A 24,134-nucleotide genomic window follows, 5' to 3' on the forward strand; every position below is an offset into this window, starting at 1 on the left:
GATACATATGCGTACCGAACCGAAAGCACTGTATCGAACGGTTCAATATCGATACGAATATCGTTGCACCCCTAGTATATACATATAATATAAAAACCCAGAGGATAATGCTGCGCTGTTTTTCCAGAGAGTACCAACAGGAGAGATCTTGCTGAGGTAAAAATTTTACCTTGTTCTTCAAGTGCTTCACTAGTTTTTACATTAGTGGCAGGCCCCTGCTTGCCTTGCTTATACTGAAAAACAAAGCCACTTCTGAGAGCTATTCTCTTAAAACCTAAGAATACAGAGAGCACAGATGTGTGGCTCCTAAAATATTCAACATACAAAAGCAAAAAGCCAACAAATAATTTATTGAGAAAATAAAAAAACAACAGCAGTAAGCAATGAGAACAAAAGCCATGTAAAGTTGATGGTGCGCCTCAGTATATTGTATATTCCTTTTGTGTGAGGTGAAACAGAAGGAAAACAAACAGCAAGCCACAGTCCTCTGTACAGCCAGCGCACTCCACCCCAAAGTTGAACCCAGAGCCCCCTCGCAGCTTTTCATGCTGGCCCAATCTATTATGAGCTAGAACAATGATCTTATGGTTTCTTGAGCTTTTTGGCACACTTTCAGAGGAAATATTTATATCGCTTTGCTGACAAGCCTCTCGAAACGGCCTCCGTCCAGCTAGCGCTCAAGTGTAATGAACCCCCACCCCCAACTTCCCCCTCTACCACCACCGCCCTGTCCTTCCCTTCCCTTGTACAGGCTCACTCATGTGGAACTGAGTGACTGTACAGTTTTATCCCTTATCATCAACACTCAAGATCATCAGTGTTCACATCTGTGGGCGGTTTCCTTTGGGGCGATTGCTATCATGGTAATGTTCAGTGAGAACTGCTCTGCAGAGAGGAATGAGCTCTGAAGGACTGCTATGATGTGCTGCTATCTAACCCAAAGGCTCCAATCAGATCTGAGTAGAACAAGCCTTATGAATGGAACTAGACCACTTCTGTCTGTTCTATTATATTGTTTCCCTTAGATTATTGAGATGATGAATTTAAGCAGAATGAGTTGTTATCATGGCTTATAAGGGCTTTGCCTGCTGGTTCAGTGCAGTAAGTCTGTTCTATTCTACGTTCTAACTTGCAGTTATTACTAGGGATGGGTACCGGTAATGGCACCGGTTCTGACATAAACGGTAGTAACCAGACCGAAAAGCAGCGCACATTTTGGTGCTTTATTTCGGTGCTTTTTTTTTCCCTGAGATGTCATACACTTTGGATTCTAGCCAATCATTTTACCTTTCCGAGGATAGTAGGCGGACCAGGTACGTACTGTTCTTTTAGAGCAGAGCTACAGATTAAAAATGCCCAAGGCGAAGCGGTCAAAGTCTGGCTGTACTTCACAGCAAAAGATGCAAACTCAGCAGCCTGCAACAAGTGCTTTAAGCTGATACTGTGCAAAGGAGGTAACTCCTCGAATCTGATGAAACACCTGGCGACGTATAGCATTTTGTTAAAAGCCGAGAAATGCGCCGTATTTGATAGCTTGCTGCGAGACCTCACACCGGCACATCTACTGCGGGTGTGGTGCCTGTTATCGGACCCGGAGTTAGCAACATCCCCCAAAAACCCGAAGAGGAGAGTCCTGGCCCCTAGCCCTGCCAGTGTAGCAGAAATGATGAGGATGATGATGCAGCAGCAGCCGTTCTTCTCTGCGTGAGTAGCTTAATGTTGTTCGTGTGTAATTTACGTTGAGTAGGCTAACCACGTTATTACATTAATGCATGTAAGGTGAACTAGCAAACATCATCATAGCTACATGCGGCTGTCTTCTTGTTTGATGGCAGATACTCCCTTCACCCTGGCCAAAAAGGCTAAAATGACCAAAGAAAAAGTGGAAAACAGTTAAACATGAGAGGTTTTTGGACAAAGTTTGTGTTTTTTCCATTGTTTAAGCACTGCTTCCAGCCAAGAGTGATACCATATATGCCCCATAGCTGCAGAAAAGGCTAACATTGTTATCTTTTTACAAAAAACAGCTGAACATGAGAGGTTTTTGGACCAATTTTGTGTTCTCCATTCTTTAAGCACCGGTTTGAGCACCGTTTAAGCACCGGCACCGTTTCAAAAGTACCGGTTTGGTACTGGTATCGGATAAAACCTAAACGCTACCCATCCCTAGTTATTACACAGGTAGGTTATCAATTCTAACCCACGACTGAGTCATTCCATAGTTGCACTGAATGTGAGCAAAAGCATTATCATTTTTATCGCTCTGAGAAGAGACAGAGATACATTCCACAGGGTTTGGATTTCATTACTGCATCGAGCGGCAGATGTGTGCAGGTTTTTGTTTTTGGATTTCCATGTAAGAACACCAGAAAGTGCATTATAAGCTGCTTAGGAATACATTTCTGATTTCTTACCTATAGGGAAAAGAGATTCAATTTATTGTTGCTTGTTTGCTTTTTTTTTTTTAACTCATTCTCCTCGTATTAGGGGCAATCGACTTTGCTATGATTGTCACGAAGAGCAGACTGATCATGAACGAGGCACGTGTTCCATACTCGGCCACAGTATGCAGGAGAATACTAAGTAGTTACGCATGACGCAGGCAAAGACAACAGGTGACTGAGGTCACCAGCTGTCCTCTATTCTTACCATGAAAGTACTTTTAGATCTTTGCTTGTCCATTGTTCCCAGGACCAGTAACTTGCTCTCCACTCACGTGCCGCACACCTTAGGACTTTCCTATGCGACTGTATACACAGTGGCATAGTTCATGTAACAGCCTGGAAATGGAATGGATGTCACGAAGCGGTCGGTCGCTGGACCGTCTGTTGCTTTTGTCTGGTATTTCCCACGGAAACCCATCAAGGATTCCTCCCTGAGCAGGTGATGGAAGTGCTCCCTCAGAGTGGGAGCGAAAGGGAGGGGAGTGGCCAGCAGCAGGAGGCTCACATGCTTTCTCTCCCCAGCTGTTGTTTAAGCAGCATTCCCTGTCGCCCAGCTCAGCCACAGCCAGCCTGTGCAGTCTATTTGAGTGTATAGTATGCCTTTGCACACATTTGTTGTCTGAGTGGGCTGCTCGCTGGCAAATTCTTGCCTGGGTTGCACACTTTGATGGCAAAGTATTTAGTTTAGTTTTTCTCTCTCTCTCTTTTGACCATAGGCATATGACATAAACAACTGTCTCTTGAAATGAGTACCAGTCAGGGTTTGCTTGCAGCTCTGTGTCGTGCAGAATGGAATGTTTTTGTGTTTCCAGAATGTGCTGTATGACAGCAGGCATCTCCACCCTTTTAATTAGAAGTGATTTCAGATTGAAATAAACAATTTTTAGATTTATGTTGTGACTTTTTTTGCACTGGTAGTAGTTTCAGTGTTTTAAAATGTTATTGGTCAAACATTTTGACAGACAACAATTAATCACTTTAATCAAAAGCCAGAGCTTTCCAAAGACTGTTCTAAAGAAACAATGAGAACATTGTCGTTCTTTTCCTATGGATCATAACCTTGTCCCACTGCTTCCTTCATTTAAAGTCAAAAAATGTGGGGCAGTCCCTTCAATACTGCCTGCCTTTCAAAGCTCATTTCACCTGTGACCAGTCATTTCCTACACAGTGACGTACTTTTGGCGACCTCACATTCTGCACTCCTCCTCATGTCCGCCACGTTAGCGCTTACTAAGGAACAACAAAACAGTCAGAACAGCTTCCCACAGGATTATTCATCATGCAGTTGTCACAGTCTGCTGTACAGGAAATCTTTGTGAGAACGTAAACCTTTGCAGCAGTCATGTTTTTGACCTCGTGACTCTTTACTTGACTGTTTGACTTTTCGGGGGGGGGGTTTGTGTGTATTTTTTTATTTTTCTTTGTCACAATCAGCTGACTCTCTCTTCTGCCTGGTGCTAGAGATTTAAAATGTAAACAACAATCGAAAACGCTAAGTACACTTAACAGCACATGGAGTTTGTTAATAGCCCCGTGCAGAAGTATTGCTGTATGCTGTAGCTAGATGGCATATATCTGCTTTTAGTGCTAAAGAAGGGCACTTCATGACTGAGTTGTCTGTTGAAAGTCCTTCAGAGTTCTGTGAAATAAATTAGAATAGAATAGAATAATCCTTTAATTGTCCCACAAGGGGAAATTTGGTTGTAACAGCAGCCAAAAAGACACATATACAAACAAAGAGTACACAGAACAGAAACATACACAATTTTTCTTACATATTTACATTAAGGACAATGGTTACTATATACAGAGTATTGTACAGTTATTAAATAAAATAAAAATAACTACAGATAAGAGGCAAACCCAGGTTGTAGTGCGAATCGGTTGATTAACTTATTGCAGTTACAGCGCAGATGTAAACATCTGTGTTTGGTGGGAGCAGTTCTGATTGTACAGTCTGACAGCTGCAGGGAGGAAGGACCTGCGGAAACGCTCCTTCGTGCATCTAGGATGCAGCAGTCTGTCACTGAAGGAGCTCTGCAGTTGTACCCATAAATTGTACCCATAATAAAATATTTGAGTGTTTTTAAATTGTAGAGAAAGAAAAGGGTGCTATTGTCTCCAGCAGTGATCGGACATACATCATTACATCAGTCTAACTTCTTTTTCCTGCATTCAGTCCTCATCTGCACAAGGTGGCTTTTGTTCAAGGAAAGCAAACAAATGCTAGCTTAAAGGAAGCTATTGTTGTAACCATAGACTTTAGAAATACTGTTTTATTGAACTGATAGCATCTTGATTACTAAGCTGAACCCAGCTGGGAGGCCCTGTTAGAAGACTATAAAAGCTTCCACGTCGTACATTTTTGTGCCACAAATATTCAGGTGAATAGTTCAAGACATTCCATGTCAGTCGTATTGTCTTTTAGCATCCATATTCAGCTACCGTACAACAAAACATACTATTTTGCAAAATAGCATTTGACAAAGAGATCTGATATTGGTTCATCCTCGCAGACAGTATGTTCTGTTATGTTCTGATCTATTCCTTTTAGTTCTGTGTTGTTCTGGCTTTGCCTTACGCTGCTTGGTAACATAACATATTATTGTCAGCATCGTTATTATTTCACTTCACTTGTCTCTTGCCAGCTCAACACATGACACATCCACAAACATGTGGGTGTGGAGTGGAGAGAGTAACACAACTAAATAGAAATAACAGACAGCAGTATGCAGTAGTAGACTCTCAGTTTGAGCTGAATTGCTGGATTGTTACTGGCTGAAAACCCAATTATTGTACAGTATCAGAAAAGGAGAATGTCAGCTTGGCGAATTACATTAAAAATGTTTCTTCATTGGCTATATTTGTTTCTGTTATAGGGTTTGAAGATACATTTTGGTATTGTTAAGGGTTCAATATTGAGGAAGGGTACAAGAGGTGATCGAAGAATAACCACACTGATCCGGCCGGGTGAAGTCAAACGATGATTTAATGCACGCGTGGGAAGATCACTGCGTACGCAGACAGCAATTGATGATCTTCGACTAATCAAAGCATAAGCATATATTTTATACCATCAGGGCTTAAATTTAATGACGCCCCCTCAACGTCAGATCCATTTCATACATAGGTCAGATCAAAACCACAATGACTTTTAACACAGTTAAACAGGAAGTACCTGCCGTGAAGACTTCCTGTCACTGCCGGATGCTCGCTTATCATCTTGACACATCAGCAGCAGTTCTGCGACAAACTGCTCTTTTGCAACCCCGAGCAAAACATGATTAAACTTTCACCTATAAATGATTCTCTCTAACTGTGTGTGTGTGTGTGTGTGTGTGTGTGCTAACCACAATTGCACCCTATTTCACCTCGCCGACTAGCTCCTGACCTCTCACCAGACAGAGAGACAGAAGCCACTCTCATATATGTAATAACCGAACTGAAACTATGTATATGTCATCTACTGAATTAATGTTTTAATCAAGAACCTCTACTAAAGGCTTAATACAAGAATATGAACTTATAAACGATAATAAAAATGACCTGATATAAGTGTTTTGTAAGCATGTATTGCAATTCATTCTATGTTCTAGTTTCCCTCAGTATGTATCACCTGGACAGTCATGCCAGTGAAGCTTAAGACCCTTAATGAACCGAACATCCACTCAAAAGAAGCACAGATATGCAATGTGTATAAAATAGTTATAACTGCATCTGGAATACAAGGTTAATATGATAACAGTATGCATAAACCTCTTAAGGCCATCTTAGAACTATCGGTTACATTGTTAAAGCAATGATCATACTGCAGATTATATTGTACTGGTAAAATACTTTTGTTCATCCCCACAGTATATTGACATTATTAAAGCAAAGCAGTTTCTCTCCTGATGCCAATTTCTTCTTCCATTCTTTAATTGACTTTAGAATACATGACATTTTTTCTCCATACTCGCCAAGTGCGCCTACTTGTAGGGTATGATTAAAAAAAATAGCACCGGCCTGTTGCCTAGGTCTCTGCTTTTTCCATAAACTGCATTTTTCTTTATCTTCTTTTGTCTTACACTTCAATGCAGCCTTAAAATTTATGGAATAAACGGAAAGCTGCAAGGCTGGGGGAATATTCTTCCAATGAAAACAGTCAGAATTTGAAGTCAGCATAGTTACACAAATTTGGCACGTCCCTAAAAGCTACATCACAAACCACCCTTTCATTTTAGCCCACAGCAGGCATCCTTGGAGCATGCAGGAAGTCAGGCAGATTAAACCTTTTGGACCTGCTAAGTCAACACGTCTCGGTTGCGTGGTGTTGTGTTATTGTTCCGTTGTCAGTCGAGCCTTAGCTCATCGTGACCGGCTACGCTTACTATCCACGCACTCAACAATGAGCGCTTATCTCTGCAGGCTGTGGCAGAGTGGATCAGCTCCCCCACTTCTCTGTCACTGTGTTGGTCAAATAGGGCATTATTAGGTAAAGGAACTGCTGGCTGGTCAGAAAAGGACTTGTGTTAATATGCCAACATCCAGATTAGCTTGATAGCTGCAGATGCGAGTGTTTCCAGATCTTTATATGTTTTGGGGAATTATTGGTTAATCCTTTATGGTGTGCTGATGGAAAGCTTCGGGAAAAAGAGGAATATTTCTGCTGAGGATCAAATGTGTGTAAGCGGGTTGTTAGTATACGGGGGGGGGTTATGGTGTGTGGTTGAAGGAACAGGCGGCAGAACGTCATCCATCCAGGATATAGGTTACAGCACAGTAGCAATAGTTATTTCTAAAAGCTCGCTCTTGATCAGTTAAAATGTTGTAACAATCAGTGGATTCCTAGAATTGTGAAATACTATTACCCATAAGCCTGTGCTGTAGCCATACAAATGTTTATTTTCATCATGGTTGGAAAAAGCCTGCACGGAAATTGTGTTCCTAATTAGGATTAAGGAAGGGGTCGGGCAGCCCGGACTAGAATGCGAAGCATTTGCAACGAGCGCCGCTGATGCCATCTGTGCGGAGTGTGGTGAGGAGCTAATTCTGGCACTGAGTGTGGCGTGATTTAACACAGAATTTCGTGGTAGCAGCTCACATTCAAGCCTGGGATTTGACTCTGACTGTAGCCAAAAAAACTGTTACAGGGAGTTGAATTAGCCCTGACCCCTCCTGTTAGATCTCCTTTAAGCTGACGCCATGGAGCCCCCCAATTCATCTGGACGTTCAACATGTGTGGCATGTCAGATTGCTCGCATAACAGAGATGCTGTGCCAGGGGAGGCCCGCTCAGCCTCTTGGCCTTGTGCTTCAATCTGTTTTGACAAGGCGTTGTCACTGTCTCCCTCAAGAGGCTGACCTAGGCTAGAAAAATGAGCACCCAATTATTTCGTCATGAAGCATGGTCAAGGTTTCTCTCAGTGACCGTGAAAGTCAGGCAGAGCAACTCTTGTGTGCACTTCCTACCTGGGAGGGATCCTAATTAGCAGGCTGCTGGTGGTTGCTGCTGACAGCTACTATAAATAGTGTCTGGGCATTTGAATGCTAACCTGTTCTTACTCTGTTGAGGAATAGCTCACCAATGTAGGTTGCCCAAGATACCTGTGACATCACTGACATCAGTCAACATTTTAAAACTAACAGATTTCTATGTTAACATTTAGAATCTATGAAGAAATGCAGATTATATACACCTATTTAGCCCAAATATGAAAACCACAGCTCAAGTCGATGATATGGATTATGTCATCACAGTGTAATGTTCTGTTGGAAACTCGATTAAAACTGAAGTCTAAGGAGAAAAGGACGTGTAATATCTGTCTAAACATTGTTGCAGACCAAAAACAAGCCCGCGAAATAAAGGGCCTGAACTCCCCAGATCCTCAGGTAAACATCCGTGGGCACAAACAACACCATGCCTGATCAGTGGCACCCCCACATCCATGGCCACAGGGATTTCCTGCCAGCGCCACGGTGCCAGACACGACAGGATACTGCAAGGGGTCCGTGTCAAACTGAGCAACGCTTTTGGGGGAATTTCAAGAGATCAATAAAGCTTCCCTTTCAACAGCATTGAAGTATTAAACAGTTATCATAAATGTTAACCCGGCTAGCGCAATTGTTAATATTAGCAACATTTACCCCCTTAGCAATTGCCCGATAGCAACATTAGCCATCTGTTATCATTAATATAGAGGCTAGTGGACTGTAGTCAGATAAGAGATGAATAATTATTGAAGGGCTGAATGCGTCCTGGTATGAAATATTGATTGGATATCCAGCCGGAGTGTGGAGAACTGATCCGAGCAAATAAAGAGGGTTGCAGGATGGGGTCAAAGTCTTCACCATGATGGTTATCAGGTATCGAGTAGTTTCCTGCGTATCAGTATCAAGTTTAAAATTCTAGTTCGGAAAAGAGTGCAGCAATGGAATTACTCTGCATCGCAGATACAAATCTATGGCATATCAGGATCTTACGACTTGATTTTCAGTCAGAGAATTTAGGTCTGCACTTCCACATTGTGTGCGTTTGATGGCTGTGGCATCACAGCACCCACTGACCATTGTTCTGATTAATTAGGCATTCATTCACTCCTCGAGCCTCAAACTGTGGCACAAAACAAAGGTCTCCATTGGCATGCAGGGCCGCTGGGACCATGTGAAGAGGCTGTGTGACACCAAACAACTGGACTATTTTTGTACAACAGCCATCTGATTATCTTAGTACCAAGATGTTTCACATGACTTAATGAATGAGTAAACTTATCACTGGAGATCATTCAGTGTCGGTTAATCATTTCTAAATGCCTTGTTGACCAGATAAACTTGGGCAGCACACAAAGCTCATGTTTAAAGAGTGTTTACACACTAATAGCAAAGTACACAATGCACTTATATGTGCTTCAGTATTCAGACAGCAGATCCATGTGATTAGTACTGCTTCAGCAAAAGACCTATTATTAGATAAAAGCATATAATATCATATATATATATATATATATATATATAATGACTTTAAAACGGGTAGCGTTGAGGCAGTTGCCATGTTGCAACGAGCTTAACTTCTGTCTTGCTAGCTTGCGCTGCGCTCAGTGGATCTGCACTCAACAGTGCAGTAGGGCTGCTCAATTAATCGAATTTTAATCACGATTACGATCTGGGCTTTCAACGATCATTAAAAATGACTGAGCCGATTATTAGCCCCTCCCTCGTGCTTTACTCTCGCGCTGTTCCGTGTGGCAAATCGAGCGCACCTCTCTGCATTTCGAACACGCGTCACAACAATTAAGAGGACCCGAGGGAAGCTCGGAAAGCTAAGCAGAAGTTATTTGGAGAGGAGAGTGACTGCCGTTGGTTGAAAAGAGAGGTAAAAAAAAAAACTTCAGTGGTGTGGAAACATTATGGGTTCGCGGAGTCAGACGTGGATCAAGTAGACACAGTGTGTAAACTTTGCTACGGTGTTGTAGCTGCACCACAGAGCAACACTGCAAAGTTCACTAAACATAGATGTTTACATTTTTCATTTATTTCTTATATTGCAAACATTTGCACTGTTATCAGTATTTGCACACTATTTTATATTATTTTTTAAAGTCATTATTCAACACATTGTTATTGTTAACCCGGTCAGAGCGGCACGCTCCGTTTTGTGTAACTATTTTTAAATCCCTGTAGAACCTGAACCATGTAAGCTAGCGCAATATTTTTTTTTGCATATGAAACCGGAGGAGTTGTACTTACATCTCATGGCATCAGCTTGTCCTAGGTCACGGTTTCCTTTGCAAAAATTGCATAAAAAGCGCTTGCAGGAACAAAAACATAATATTCCAGAAACAGGCTTTGCCGATCTGATCAGCTGTTTGTAACACTTCCCACATTGAAACAGACGTCAGCGCGAACTATCGCATGTCCGCCATTTTCGCGTAAAATGTAGTTTTTTACTTGTAGGCCTTAAAAGCCTATACTGGTGTTTTTATAAGTCATGTTTACTTTTCTGAATAGTTTCTGGGATGCTTAGAACTCTAATTGCACTGCTGGAAATAGTTTATTTTGATGCACCTGCTGTTTTCTTTGCAAATTTGCATCATAGGATTGTTTTTTTGTTTTTCCTGCAGTATATAAAAATTGCTGTATCTCCAAAATAAAACTATGAATCAATCAAAATAAATTTCCTGTTGTTGTAAACAATTTTTTGCAACTTTTTTGTATTTAAAGTTTTGAGGGATAAACCTCTTAAATTTCTCGAAGTAGAAATATATGTATAAAAAACAAAAAAGATTTTCAATTTTTTTGTAGTTTATTGCACTTTTTTTGCAATTAATGTAGTTACTATGGACTTAATGCATACATATCATTAAAATATGGGCTATAACAGTTGTATTGATGTATAGCAACTTGAAATGCTCCCAAAAATGGCACTACAACATGTAAAAAAAATAATATAAGTTCTGGCGGACTTGGTTCTATGGTAGGTCTTAAAGGGTTAAATAAATATCGTCAAATAATCGAGATCTCAATTTCAGTGAAAATAATCGTGATTATCATTTTTGCCATAATCGAGCAGCCCTACAGTGCAGCCTAGGCGGAGTAGTCGAACGCAGATCCACTGAGCGCTCAACACAGACAGCATCGTCAGAAGAAAAGTTGATCAAATAAATAAAACATTTTGTATTGTTTGATACATATGCGTAACGTATATATGAGGTGCAATGCTACACAAAATTCACGGTTCGGTTCGGTTCGATGCTTTGGTGTCACGGTTTCGATATGTACACACACACACACACACACACACACACACACACACACACACACACACACACACACACACAAAAACACAATATTATGAGTCTGATATATATCTTGACATTTTCTATACGACTGATTTATATCTTTAAAGGAGAGAAATAAGTACAGTGCTGTTGTCAGTACCTTTGTGTCAGCTTATATTTTCCTGCAATTTATCAAGAAGGTTAAATCATAGACACACTGGCTAAAAATCCTGTTTTTAATGGGAACAAAAGGGCTGCATAGGAAATGGATAAAGTTAAGTTCCCCCAAGCACCAGACGTCCATGGATGTTGTTTTCTCGGCTTAATGTGGTCAGTCAGTCGTGGCCTTTATTTAGTCCAAAAATAGTCACTGAAAATTGGGCCGTGCTTAATCCATGAGATTTGATCCAATGTAGCCCAAGATGGGTCCAGCAAAAAGTTGCTGAGAAGACAATTTGGTAGACTTCTCAGTAGCCTTGAAAAGTGAAAAGGCGTGTTATCAGATTGTTTAGAGGACATGATGTAAGAGGCTTCTTTCTAATCCAGCGAACCATTGTGCACTGATTTGACGTCTTTCGCAGTTCTGCTGGAACATAACTGTCTAAGAAGACCATTTCTGAGACGTCCTATTACACCTAGGTGTTTTTTTTAAAAGTTGAAAGTTTTAGATTCGGCATTCGCAAGTTCAATCGAAAACTGTTGAGCTCACAAAGAGCTCTAAAATCTGGAGTGCACATCTCATATTTTGGTGGTATAGTCCCACATAAATGTACGTACCGTGTAACATGTGATGAAAAAGGACTAAGTATTAATATTTTACAGTTCTTAAACAAAGAAGAAGTGCAAAAACAGAAAGACATCCATGTACAGTTCAGCAAGGTGCAGGAGACTGTCAGCATATTTAAGAGAATAAAAAACAGGCAGCACAAAACGGTGTGTTTTAATCTGATCTAACGTGTCTTAAATAGAGGAAGGGGTCTGGGAGCGGTCTCTGCTTGCTTTTGTGTAAAAGTCACTACATGCCTCTGCTCTTAGGGACTTAGAAATGATGAAACGAGAATGTAAAATGCTGATTTTACAAGGATGATTTTATAAGACTGGAAAAAAGATGTTTTTTTTACCCTTCACTCAAATGTAAGCATTGCTTGGAAGTTTTAAATACTAATTTTGCCAGGTGGGATTCTCTTATGAGAGACTGAAAGGTGAGACCCGAGTCTCCTAAAAGCTATTAAAAGTTGAAAGAGACTTAAAGGGTGGTAATGTGAGGATAATGTGAGTCGTCTTAAATGTGTCCATGTTTCCTAAACTGTTCTTGAATCCCTTAATGCGGAGCATTCATTGCAGTGACTGCCATAGTGGCAAGTGAAAGGCACTGTAAGGTGGAGGAGAAAAAGTTGCTTTTCCTCCACTCTGGCCCAGTCCTGTGAGCCAGTCATACTTAGCTTAAGGTTAAAGTGAGAGCAGGCCAGATGTAGACATTAACACTGACACAAAGTGACAGGTTCCCAGGCATTCAGTGACACCATCGGTTCCTCCCCGTTCCTCACCCCCTCCGTCCTCTCATTGGCTCAGGCCGAGTCTTTGACCCTCCTAGATCAGAGGGCTCACCAACACGAGACCTAGTCGGACTTGTAGACCATGGCTCGCAGCAGCCTCGTATGTAAATGCGGAACAAATTAGTATACAAGTCCTTGTAGGGAAAAGTAAACCATGTTTGTGTGCACCTGGAAAAGATATAATCTCTTTGAACTTTTAGTCAGACAGAATGAGTTTATTCACCAGGGGTCGAATAGTTGGTGGAAATAAAAAGCTTGTCTGAAACATTGCTCTTAGTCCAGGATGAGCAGGCTAGAGGGTGACTTAGTGTAACCGTCAGGATTCCTGGCTTTATTTGATTTAAACGCATCGTTTTAGGAAATAAGGACGACCCTTTTAAGTTAACTTTTTTTTTTTTTTTTTTTATCTATACCCACAAACGTAGATGGATAAGCATGCATCTCCCTCACCTCCGCTTCCTGCTCTTTGCTTTCATCTGTTTGCTCCTGTGCTTATTAAAACTGATTGTGTCCAGACCGCTTAGCATTCTGTACACACTCTTGGCCTGGACACTTTCATCTCTGAACATTATGATTCTGCAGGCTCAGTGCCACTTGGCCACAGTACAAGCCACTGTAACTGGGCTGATTCAAAATACTGGAAAGTCCTTACCTTAAAGGAACAGTTCAGCCTATTTATGTGCTGTCCTGTAAAGGAACTTAGTTTCTTACTGTTCGGATGTCTATATGATAAACATGAAAATACATTCTAACTTAGCACAAATAATGAAGAAGAATGATGAGTTCATATGAATGCAATATTGTATTCAGTGTTATTTACTGAGCAGATTCTATTTTATTGTTTAACAGAGCTAAGTTAGTTGTTGGCTGTAGCTTTCACATTTAAATGTGAAATTAAAACTACTTTGAGCAGCTCTCTTGGGATGAAAACATATTTGATTGTCAGATTTTTCCTTCCTGTCACATTTGTGTCTCTTTCTGGGATCAAACTAAGGAGCTCCTGTTATTGGGCGGTTGTGTAAACCACTATGCTGTGGCGCATCTTAGCTTACCTGCTAGCAGTCTGTTAAATTGGCTTGTGTTTTTTTCACAGAACCCTACCAGAAGCACATCAAATCACCCAAACAACATTACATAACGTAAAGTTAGTGATCCAGTCTGTCACAGAGTGGATCCACAGAGTGGTCTGAGCTCTGGGGAGGCCAGTCCATGACTGATCACGTTCCACTGTGTGTTCTTCTGTCCATGTATGATTTTACTGGTGGTGTGTTTAGGATCATTTTCAATCAGACACTTCCACATGGTATTATAGATCAAAATCCGATGGCATTTTTTTGTATTCGTAAATCCATTAATTCTCACGAGATCCTCAACACACAGGAGGGAGAGGCTGATGATGGGACATGGGTGCCTCCCAGTCACCATGAACTCGTGTGTATAGCAAAGTATTCTAGAGTGAAACATGAGGCCATCTGTCCAACAGCTAAAGCCTGGCTGAAATTAGGTCATGCAACAGAACAATGGTCCGAACCAAACCAGCTAATCTACAGCAGAATTGCTGTAACTCAGAAGAATCAACATGTTGCAGTGGTCGAATCACAGTCCGAACCGGAACCTGACTGAAATTCTGAGACCATGAGATATAAACATAAACAAATGGTGACAAACCTCAAACAACTGAAGAATGGCGGACCAAAATTCCCACTGAGAGGCTGATAAAGTCATACTGAAAATCCATCCATCCATCCATTCTCTTTCCCTTATGCTTTTCAGGGTCGTGGGGGGGACTGCAGCCTATCCCAGCTGTGCTAGTGCGAGAGGCAGGGTACACCATGGACACGTCATCATAATGAAAATGATTACTTCAAATTATTGCTCCCAAAGGTGTTCAACAAGCTATTGAATTATTGGGTGTACTTAGTTTTACACAGGACTGTATAGCACACATAGACAACTCTGACAGTAATTCAGTAGATTAAGTGAATATTGATGTAAATTACAAGCTCGGCAGGAGAAAAACAGGCCGCGTGTCGTATCACATTGTTGTATGTCCTGCTCAGAGGAACAGACATCAGTCAGTGAAAGATTGTTGAAAGAAATAGGTTCTCTCCAGTCGATAGAAACTGATTTTCCCAAATGATCGAACAATGAGATTACACAGCGATGCAACATTTTAGGAGTTATTCCTCTATAATGTCCACATGTTTTTTCAGAGCTCACAGCACACATAGACATCAGTGGCTGGGGATAAGGTTTATGTGGCACACCAGCCCCGTTGGATGGCCACAGCTGTGACAATACAACCTGGGGTCATGGTTCGTGCCAGCAGCCCTAAAACCTTTCCCTTGTAAGAAAGTTTCTGAGATCTGTTTAGTCACTTTCACCCACAGCTACCAAAACAGGTGGGATCCTGTCAAGCACTGGTCATCAGTCGGTGGTGGGAGGGAGACAGCGACTAAGACAGAAACAGAATCCAGTTACTATGGAAATATCAGCAATATTGCTATGGGAACTGGAGCACCAGAGCATGCTTTGTCTAGGATCGAGCTGTAATCGTCTCTGAGAAAGAAGCTTATGGTAATATGCGATGCTCTTATGAATTAATTTGTCAGGCTTTGTGTCCCAGCTGAAATCATAGACTTTTATCAAATGGAAATTAGCATCTCCTCAGGGCAGAGTATGCACAACATGAGAGAGATTCAGCAATACACTGTTCAGCTTGGTGCTTACTTCCTGTCAGGGCACCAGTGTCTCAGTCCATAGCTTAAAGAGCTATGGACTGAGAAATATTACTGTTTACAGTTTTATAACCCTCATAGAACTACTGGGTACTATATAGAAGTTGTATAACAAATAACAATGTAAAGGTGCAAAATAACACAAATCTGTGACTACAGACTATAGTATGTATTGTGTTTGTTTTACTTTTAGTAGCAAGTTGTCCCTTATGGTGACATCGGTATAACCCAGTCCTCTAAATGTCATGGTGTGGTTTTATGTTTTATTCCTTTCAACACTTTAAAAATGTCACTCTTCCCTGGTTTGACCTGATCCTGCTCGGAGCTTACGTTGAACTTTTATGCACACTGACCACAAATGTGCCGGTCATGTGCCAAAACCAGTAACCCAGTTTGTATGAGAATATAAACTGGGTTACTGGGCGCTTTCTGCAAAGAAATTCCAACAGAAACTCCTTAAAGTGATGCTTCAGTAAAGCCAGAATCAGAACTGTCTTTGCACGGTGTTAATTGTGAAGGGCATGTCTTTATTTGGCTCTCTAATGCTACAGTCACATTAGGCAAAACTAGACCATGTGCAATAACTTGTTGCCAAGGGAGGAGCTCTGTCATGCTCAGTCAGTTAAAGCAACGTTAATGTGTCATAAAACAGAAATAAAACAAGTTGGCAAACATGTACAGCCTGTCTAGAAATAGGAAATCTGCAAAATGCTTCATGTTACAAGTCTGTTGCTCTTTATGCTCACACACAAATTCACATTAAACAGAAATTTATGTTAACTACTAAAGTTCAGTCTTCAGCCAGAGCCTCAAAGATGTGAAGCCTCAAAGATGTGAAGCTCTGACTGAGAGAAAAAAAATTGACTAGTTGCAGGACGGCCTTGCTTTTATATTGGAATATAAGTCCTTTACTGCAAAGAGATGCATTGCAGACAACTTAAGCTCATCAGCATAGCCTGACTCAGATTGATTGCAATGTACTGGCAGTCTGTCTTCTTTTAAAAATTAGGAGACTGCAGCTGTTTGCAAAATTTCACCAATCTTCAAGCGTGATCGTTAAGAGACTTGATACCTCCCACCAGGCGACCTGTGCAGTCACCCTGCAATCAAACGTGGTCGCCCAGTGGTTAAGTTAATCACTTCAACTACTTGAAATCAGCCACCAAATATGAATAAAAATCAAAACCAGACAACGATCAGTTTTTCTTAGTCAACAGGAGGTTGCGGTCATCTTTTTAATCTAGCGTGACCGAGCCATAAGGAGCATCACTTGGTGCGTGACTTTATTATGATAAAGTAATTTCTGTAATTTTAGAAATTATTTTTAAAAAGTTTATTTGTGCTGATCCAATTCAAGGAAAAAAGTTTCATGACAAAAAAAGGGGGGAAAAGGCAAACATGTCTTTGCCGAACATGTAAACAGTGATTTTTAACCAAGATTTGGTTAAAACGTCAAAAGGCCTGCAAATTAAAAGGCAGCGTCGCTGTGAGGGGACACTGTGGGAACAGGAGTTTGGTTCTCGTGTCACTTACATGCTTCATTTCTCCACCACCGCACACTCGTACTCTTCAGTAGTGATGTTGTTGTTTACTTCATTGGTTAGCTTGTTTACCTATGTTTAAATTGGAATCAAGATGCTGAACACCTATTAGCGGTATGTAGGTCATGTTGTTCATGTAACAGTAGCTATGCGACATTTGATGTATGTTCTTTTAACCATTCTGTGCTTCTACACGTGTTTGAATGCACGTGCTCATCCTGCGTCTGTGTGGAAAGGCTGTAAAGCTAGTCTTTGGTGTCTTTAAAGCAGAACAGAAAATGTGTGACACTATAGTAATGTTAGTAATGCTTATCATACAGCCTTGGAGACGTCAGTGGTTGGTGACAGGCTGTGAAAGGAGGAGGAGGGTCCTTCTTTTCTATTAAAGATTCCATATAACATATAATATTAAAAGCTTCTTGGTGGTCCCGTTTGCTTGTAGACAGTCAGAGTTGGCTGAGAGGATCAGTGCAACTCAAGCAGGTGAAGACTTTCCAAACAGCAACTGTTGATAGTATGCAAAACTGGGTGTGCGTACTTTGATGTTTGAGCTTCCAAAGGGTGTGGGAATATTCTCCAAGGGCACGAGGTAGAGATGTTCCACGGGGAATATCACCGGTTGCCTAATTGAATCTTTCTATTTATGATACTGGCCTCATCTCGCCGGATTTACAGAGCAGCGGTACAGGAAACAAGCGCGGCGTCCCAGGGGAAACCACTGAAAGAATGGAGGGTTTGTTTTTTTTATCAAGGAATAACCAACTCCTCTGTGCCTATTGTATTATTCAGTGATGTAAAACCTGGGGTGGGGTTTATGAGGGCTTTACACCAAGATTATAGAGAAAACCCTGCACCCATCATGGAGGCAGCAAGGAAGATTAAAAGAAAAAAACTTTGATGCAGATTTGCAGATTCCCTGATCTCTCACAGCTGTGTCCAACCAAGAAGCAAAAAAGAAAATAATTGCATATGTAGGTCACTGAGCACCTGCATGGTTTAAAAGCTAAGAATTGACATTACACCCAGCTTACGCCCGGACCCGGTCACGCACTGCTTAGCTATAACACATAGAGTAAGAGTTGCGTCCCATTTTCATGATGATGACCTGAACCTCTAACTAACTAATTATCACTGGCTTTATTGATGCAGGAGAGCAGAAGAAGACCTGAGAGGCTATTCAGGGATGGCAGAAGACAGACAGGATGAGTTTGGCATGATCAGGGAAGGATGTGTCAGACAGGCTGGAGCAGAGATGGGAAACACCGCTCTCATAACATCCAGTCAGCAGTTCCTGATACTTTGCTAGCCAGTCCAGCTGTGGCTCGCTGTTACAGAGCCGGGAAAGATGCAGTCTTTGCTGAAAGGATAGAAAGCAGTTGTTGGACTGTTCGGCTTTTATTTTATTCTGGGGTCAAAACATGTGACGTTCTTGCTGATAGGAAGCAGTTTGGTTGCTCATAGGGGGTCTATCTGTATTATTGGAGGGTCTCTACCCTACGTTATATTAGAGGCCAGCCTGTTTGAGTGGGGGTTTAATATGCATTCTTGGACAGCTGTTTCCACAGAAGACCTCTCAAGCTTTTTATCTCTACGTCAAGCTCACTTAGGAACCTAATCTGCACTAATACTGTCTGAAATAAGGAGGAGGTCAGGGAATGGAGGGGACTTCATTGCCACTCTCTAACTGTAGATGAAACTGAATGCTGTGTTTAATGGAAAGTCGTAGAACTAAATAACTTAATTTTAATCATTCACAAAGAACTTCTGGTTTTATTACAACACACCATCGTCAGAGATTTTGGACTCTTGCCATTCTCGCATGCTTGGATTCAGTATTAGGTTATGCAGTTTGCAGTGCAGTTGAAATTTAAAACCAGAATTAAGCAGTGGCATTCCATCACGTGTACAAACTTTTGTCAGTAAATATAGTGCATGCGTGAATGCAGAAGCTGTGGATTCAGTCATCGTTGCACTGCACATGTAAAGCAAAGATTACCCTTCAGTGATTCTTCATCAAATGAAATAACAAGAGCCGAGCTCGGGTACGAGGAGCTCTCAGTAACTGTGGAGGCTGGGAAGCATTTCTGCTCTGCGCACAGCCTTTTTATGCGCGCAGCGCGGTGGAGTACAAGTTAAAGAGGCGACATGCTTTCACTGGATTACCACATTTCTGTGAAAAAGTGCATACTCTAATTCTGCTCTTGTGCTGCTCTTTGTTGAAGTTCTCAGTCATACTTTCTGGAGCTGTAGGAAACTTTTTTATCATTTGTGGGACAGAGTTGTGAAGACAACTCTGTCCCACTTGGGACCAAACTTTGCCTTCTGTGTTGCTGTGTAACACAAGCAAAAAAATCAAATATGTCTCTGTATTTATTTAATATTTATTACAGTCCAGAGCGCCGTTGTACTGCTGAACATTTTCCTTCAAATAGCTTCGAATGTGAGTCTGCATGCATTTGACATCCTTTCTGCTTTATTTTTCCCTTCCTTTGCCACCAAGAGGTCAGGGTAAGTTGTAAAGCAGCACCCTGAAGCTGAATTCAAAGTCTTGCTATTGACCTTCTTAGCAGTTCAAATATGTGAGTGAAGGAGTATTTGAAACAGTGTTTTCTAATTAAAGAACCGTCTGTTATCATCCTGGTTTTTGTGTAAAATTTCATATGATGAGCGTAGCCTGGCTATGCAAAATTAGTAGCCTATAACGGTACTCGATGCTAAAATAGCCATATTTAGTCTCAGTGTGAGCCTGGTGCACAAAACGTGACTCCTAGAATTAAGCTTATTGTCACACATGGGTGCAACCGTTTCTTTGACAAGGTTTTATAACAGTCAGCAGCTAAAAACAAGCTGTCGTCTTGTTATGATCTCCGGGAAGACTGTGGGCTAATCAGCTTATCCTGTCTGCTTTAGCAGGTGACCCTACACACTGCTGTGCATCCAGATGACAGCTGGTGGAGGTCACGTTATCCCTGTTTGAGCAGGTTTCTTTGATTGAGAGGCCCAACACCCTTTCCACCACTAATTAGTAACTGACTGCACCAACTGTAAATATTTTCTGCAACTTTTAGGTGTGGGTTTAAAAATACTTTAAACAGGGGTTTGGGTGGAGAGACTGGGGAAAGGTTTTAAAGAATAGCAGGAGCTGCATTTGGCTTCCTCACCGTGCTGTAATAGACAAGCAGTAAGTCTAAATATTGTTATCTTGATTTCAAGATAACAGAAGTCGTGCGTGACGGCTCAGATTTGTGTAGAAAAACATGTTAGTGCAGTCATTTTTAGTTTTCCACAAGTTTTTAACAGATTTGTAAAATATTTGTGTTTTTTGTGAAAAGTGGTCTAATAAAGTTGTAACGTTGCACCTTTCAATGTACGTTTGCACACACTTTCTACTACTACTTAGCCAATCACGCACACATTTTTACAGTACTTTGATCTATACCCAAGCACTTTTATATAACGATCAATCCACCGCCCGTCCGACTAGTAGATGACCCACTCTATGAGCTGAGCCACATCCTCCATAAAGATGAGGATTTCAAACCTAGCAACACTGTGCATCATACCTTGGGACTGTTTTGTGCCGGTGAAACTTGGTGACAGCTGGGACTTCCAGCTGTACAGTAATCCCAAAACTGCATTTGGAATGGATACCATTAAGTTCCCAGAATGCCTGGACTACACTTAAAAGCCAGGTCCGTACCAGAAAACCAACCAATTTAAATGAGTGCTACCAATTCTGCCGAAGAAGAGTGACCAAATATCCAGCTAGAATTAGGCCAGAAAAAAGCTACAACATACTGAGGGACATTTAACAAAATATTAGTAGGGATGTAGGCCTATATTTGAGCCTCTGTTTAAGTATACTTTGGCCATTCTGTATATTTGAGAAAATCCGAAATAAATTCAAACCTGTGCAACCAAATCTTATTTTTAAAGCCATTAAAGCTGTATAATCATTCCATCCTGGAAGAAAACAGAACAATTCAAAGAAATCATTAAAAGCCCAAATTACCAGGATATTCATGCCTATGAGAGTATATAACCACAACTGTATGTCTGGACTCTATGTAGCCTGTTTACTGAGCCAGAGTACTAGATATGATTGCAGCATCTCGATAGTGTTTGTTCAATAAACAAATTTAGTAAAAATAGATTATTGGTGACTCTGCATCCATGAGCCAGGCCATCATTTTATCTCCCTGCAAGTGTTGATGAGCAGGCTGGTAAGTTAACTTTGACATGGAAATGACTTTGTGTGAATTAATTTGCTGACCAAAGGCTGTCGAGATGATTCATCCATGGCCCATTGTTTGCACTTTTAGTCCAACACTGGCAGCATCGGGCTCAGGGAGAGAGGAAGGGGAAGGTAGAAGCAAGGATAGAGGGAGAGAGTAGGGCTCAGCAAGCTGTTGACCTACTGGTTTGGTGAGGTTGCCGTGAAAAGGGCACATGCCTCCCCGCACTGTGCATAGAAACAGCACACACACACCCACACACAGTGGTTTAACCAATACAGCTAAAAAGGGAAGATATTAACAGAACGAGGGCAAATAGCGCCTCTATGTTTAGATCATCACAGTTTTGTAGGAATTGACATTTAAGTTCCCTTTTATTGTGTCAGTGAAATTTAAGATGAGTGGAGTGTTAAAAACAAGCCCAGCATCAGCTGGTATTGTATCATGACAGTCTGGAGAGTTATGTTGCCTTCTTCATCTTGCTTTGCAGGCTACCTGAGCGTGTTGGCAGTCGTGCTGAAGACAAATAATGCCTCACCGTGGACAAATGAGTTTGACAGTAAGAGCTCGAGACTGACGACCCTCAAAAAAAATACGAACCAGTCATTGATCTTGAATTAATGTCCTCGTATCACTTCCCGTTTCTGCTTACAGAAGTTGAGCTATCATGTGTGATTGAGTCTATTTCCACAATCAATCCCAGAATTGAATGGAAGAAGATAACAAGCGGGGGGCCAAGCTATGTCTACTTTGACAAGAAGATCTATGGTAATACATGAAGTAGTCTGTAAATAGTTTCTATATGTTACATATTTTTAAATATTCACCTTTGCTGTGTTTTTATTCTGGCAGGTGACCTTGAGAACAGAGCAGTGATCAGAGAACCTGCCACGTTACTGATAACCAACGCCACGAGATCAGACACAGCCAAGTATCGATGTGAGGTCACTGCTGCAGAAGACCAAAAGGCCTTTGATGAGATTCTGATTGACCTGGTTGTAAGAGGTACTTTAACCTGCCTGCGCCACTGATCACTCTCTCTCTTACTGATAACTGCCAGAAAATGCTTCTAAACACAGAAAGCAAGTCATTATTGCGCCCTCAAAAGGACAGACCTCGCTCAACGATTCGCACGTCGGATGCTGTAAGATGAAACCGTGTTGTAGGTTGCACCAACCCTTTGGCATACATGTGAGGATGCGTTGTGACCAGACCTGCCCAGCTGCAAAGGCGTGTTCTAGGTTATAAAAGGAAACCTCTGAAACTGCATCTGCTCGGAATTGCAGTGCTAAAGAAAGCAAGCGCCGCGTGTTTTGGTGGCGTTTTCTGGCATGGAGCGAAAATCACGTTCCCGTCCACTCCCTGTCAATCCTGGCACTCCAGTCAAACATCAGGGTCAGGGTGACATTAACCTTCAGAGTCATAAAGCCAGCAGCGTCGTGTCGATTGTGTTGGTTTATTTCTCCCCGTTGTTTACAGAGCAGAAAAGCCCATCTGTGCAAACACTCGCTACAGCCACAGTCATCGTATGTTCTGTTTCCCCACAGTGAAGCCAGTTGTGCCAAAGTGTAGCGTCCCGAAATCGGTGCCTTTGGGGAAGTTGGCTGAGCTGAGCTGTGTGGAGGAGGAGGGCTTCCCCAAGTCTCGGTACCAGTGGTTCAAGAACATGGAGGAGATCCCCGATGACCCAAAGACCAGTGTCAAGTTCTTCAACTCCTCATACACGCTCAGTACAGAAACAGGAACTCTGGTTAGTACTCGTGTGTGCGTGTGCTCGGACAAGGGCAGATATGAGCGCCAAGGGCGGGGCAGCAGGGACGGTGGCCTGACGCCCAGGGGTGGAGGCAGATATTTTGGGGAGACAGTTGATGGCGTGAGAGGGCTTGAGCCATGAGGGGAATCTGCTGTCCTCGTTTGCACATTCCTCTATTCTCTCTTGCTTTACAGCACAGCGAAGATGTGACACACGCTCACCGTTTGTCTTTAAGTGAACGTACTGGACGACAGTGCTGTAAACTAAGGAGGTTTAAGGAATGTTTTTTTCTACTGTTCTTATCTCGTTATTTTTAGAGTGCTCCCTGTAAACACAGTAATCACTCCTTTGCTATTTCCACATGGGAGAGGAATGGCAGCCAACTGATGCAGAGATTGGAACTGGTGAAATAGTTCAGAAGGGGAGTGTCAGCTTTATTCTCTTTAAAAAGCTGGAACTGAAACTCTTTGTAATGCTCTACTAATATTTACAGGTTAAAATACCTTAATCTCTTAAACAGTTGTATTTAAATTCAGTCCAAGTTTGATTTTTAATGTTTGGATCACGTCATCGTGATCATTTCCTGCACTCTCGACGTATTTAGACACCTAATCCACCTGCAATGTTAACACCTGTACTTTGACGTTCAGGCTTTTTTAACACTTGGAAAATGGGTGACGGTAACTGTATGAAGATGACAATTTGTCTGAGAATTATTCTTAGCGTTATAAGTGTGTGTGAGAGGTGGGCACAAACTCAACAGATGCTTTTATTTTACTTTACGGTTCACTTTGAAATCACTGATATCAGTGGGTTTACATTTATTTGATCATTTTAATGTGTAATGTTTAGAATAACTTGAGGGGCATGAATGTCCGTGCAGTTACCACACACTGATGATCCAAAAGACGCCCAGTCATTTTTAAATGTAAAGTTTCACTTGTATGACCAGGGTGAATATTTTATATATGTATGTGTAAGATGTAGCTTTAACTCCGTCCTTCGCTGAATCCAAAGTGCGCAGCAGACAGCAGTCTGTTTAATTTTCCTATCTTGCATCTCTTCACATGCTCATGGCACTGTCTCTGTATTTGCACAATGCAAATCTCTAC

General features: G+C 41.6%; 1 protein-coding gene across 1 annotated transcript in view; it reads left to right on the forward strand.

Moving 5' to 3' along the window:
- jam3b (junctional adhesion molecule 3b) overlaps positions 1-24,134 on the forward strand; it is a 49,341-nt gene that overhangs the window by 19,862 nt on the left and 5,345 nt on the right. The window contains exons 2-5 of the mRNA XM_005947795.3: positions 21,760-21,828; positions 21,924-22,037; positions 22,122-22,274; positions 22,817-23,019. Coding sequence (XP_005947857.1) covers positions 21,760-21,828; positions 21,924-22,037; positions 22,122-22,274; positions 22,817-23,019 — 539 coding nt within the window. The remainder of the gene's footprint in view (positions 1-21,759; positions 21,829-21,923; positions 22,038-22,121; positions 22,275-22,816; positions 23,020-24,134) is intronic.

The sequence above is a fragment of the Haplochromis burtoni genome, unplaced genomic scaffold, assembly GCF_018398535.1.
Source record: "Haplochromis burtoni strain Fernald_Lab_line unplaced genomic scaffold, NCSU_Asbu1 Contig_24, whole genome shotgun sequence".
NCBI lineage: Eukaryota > Metazoa > Chordata > Actinopteri > Cichliformes > Cichlidae > Haplochromis > Haplochromis burtoni.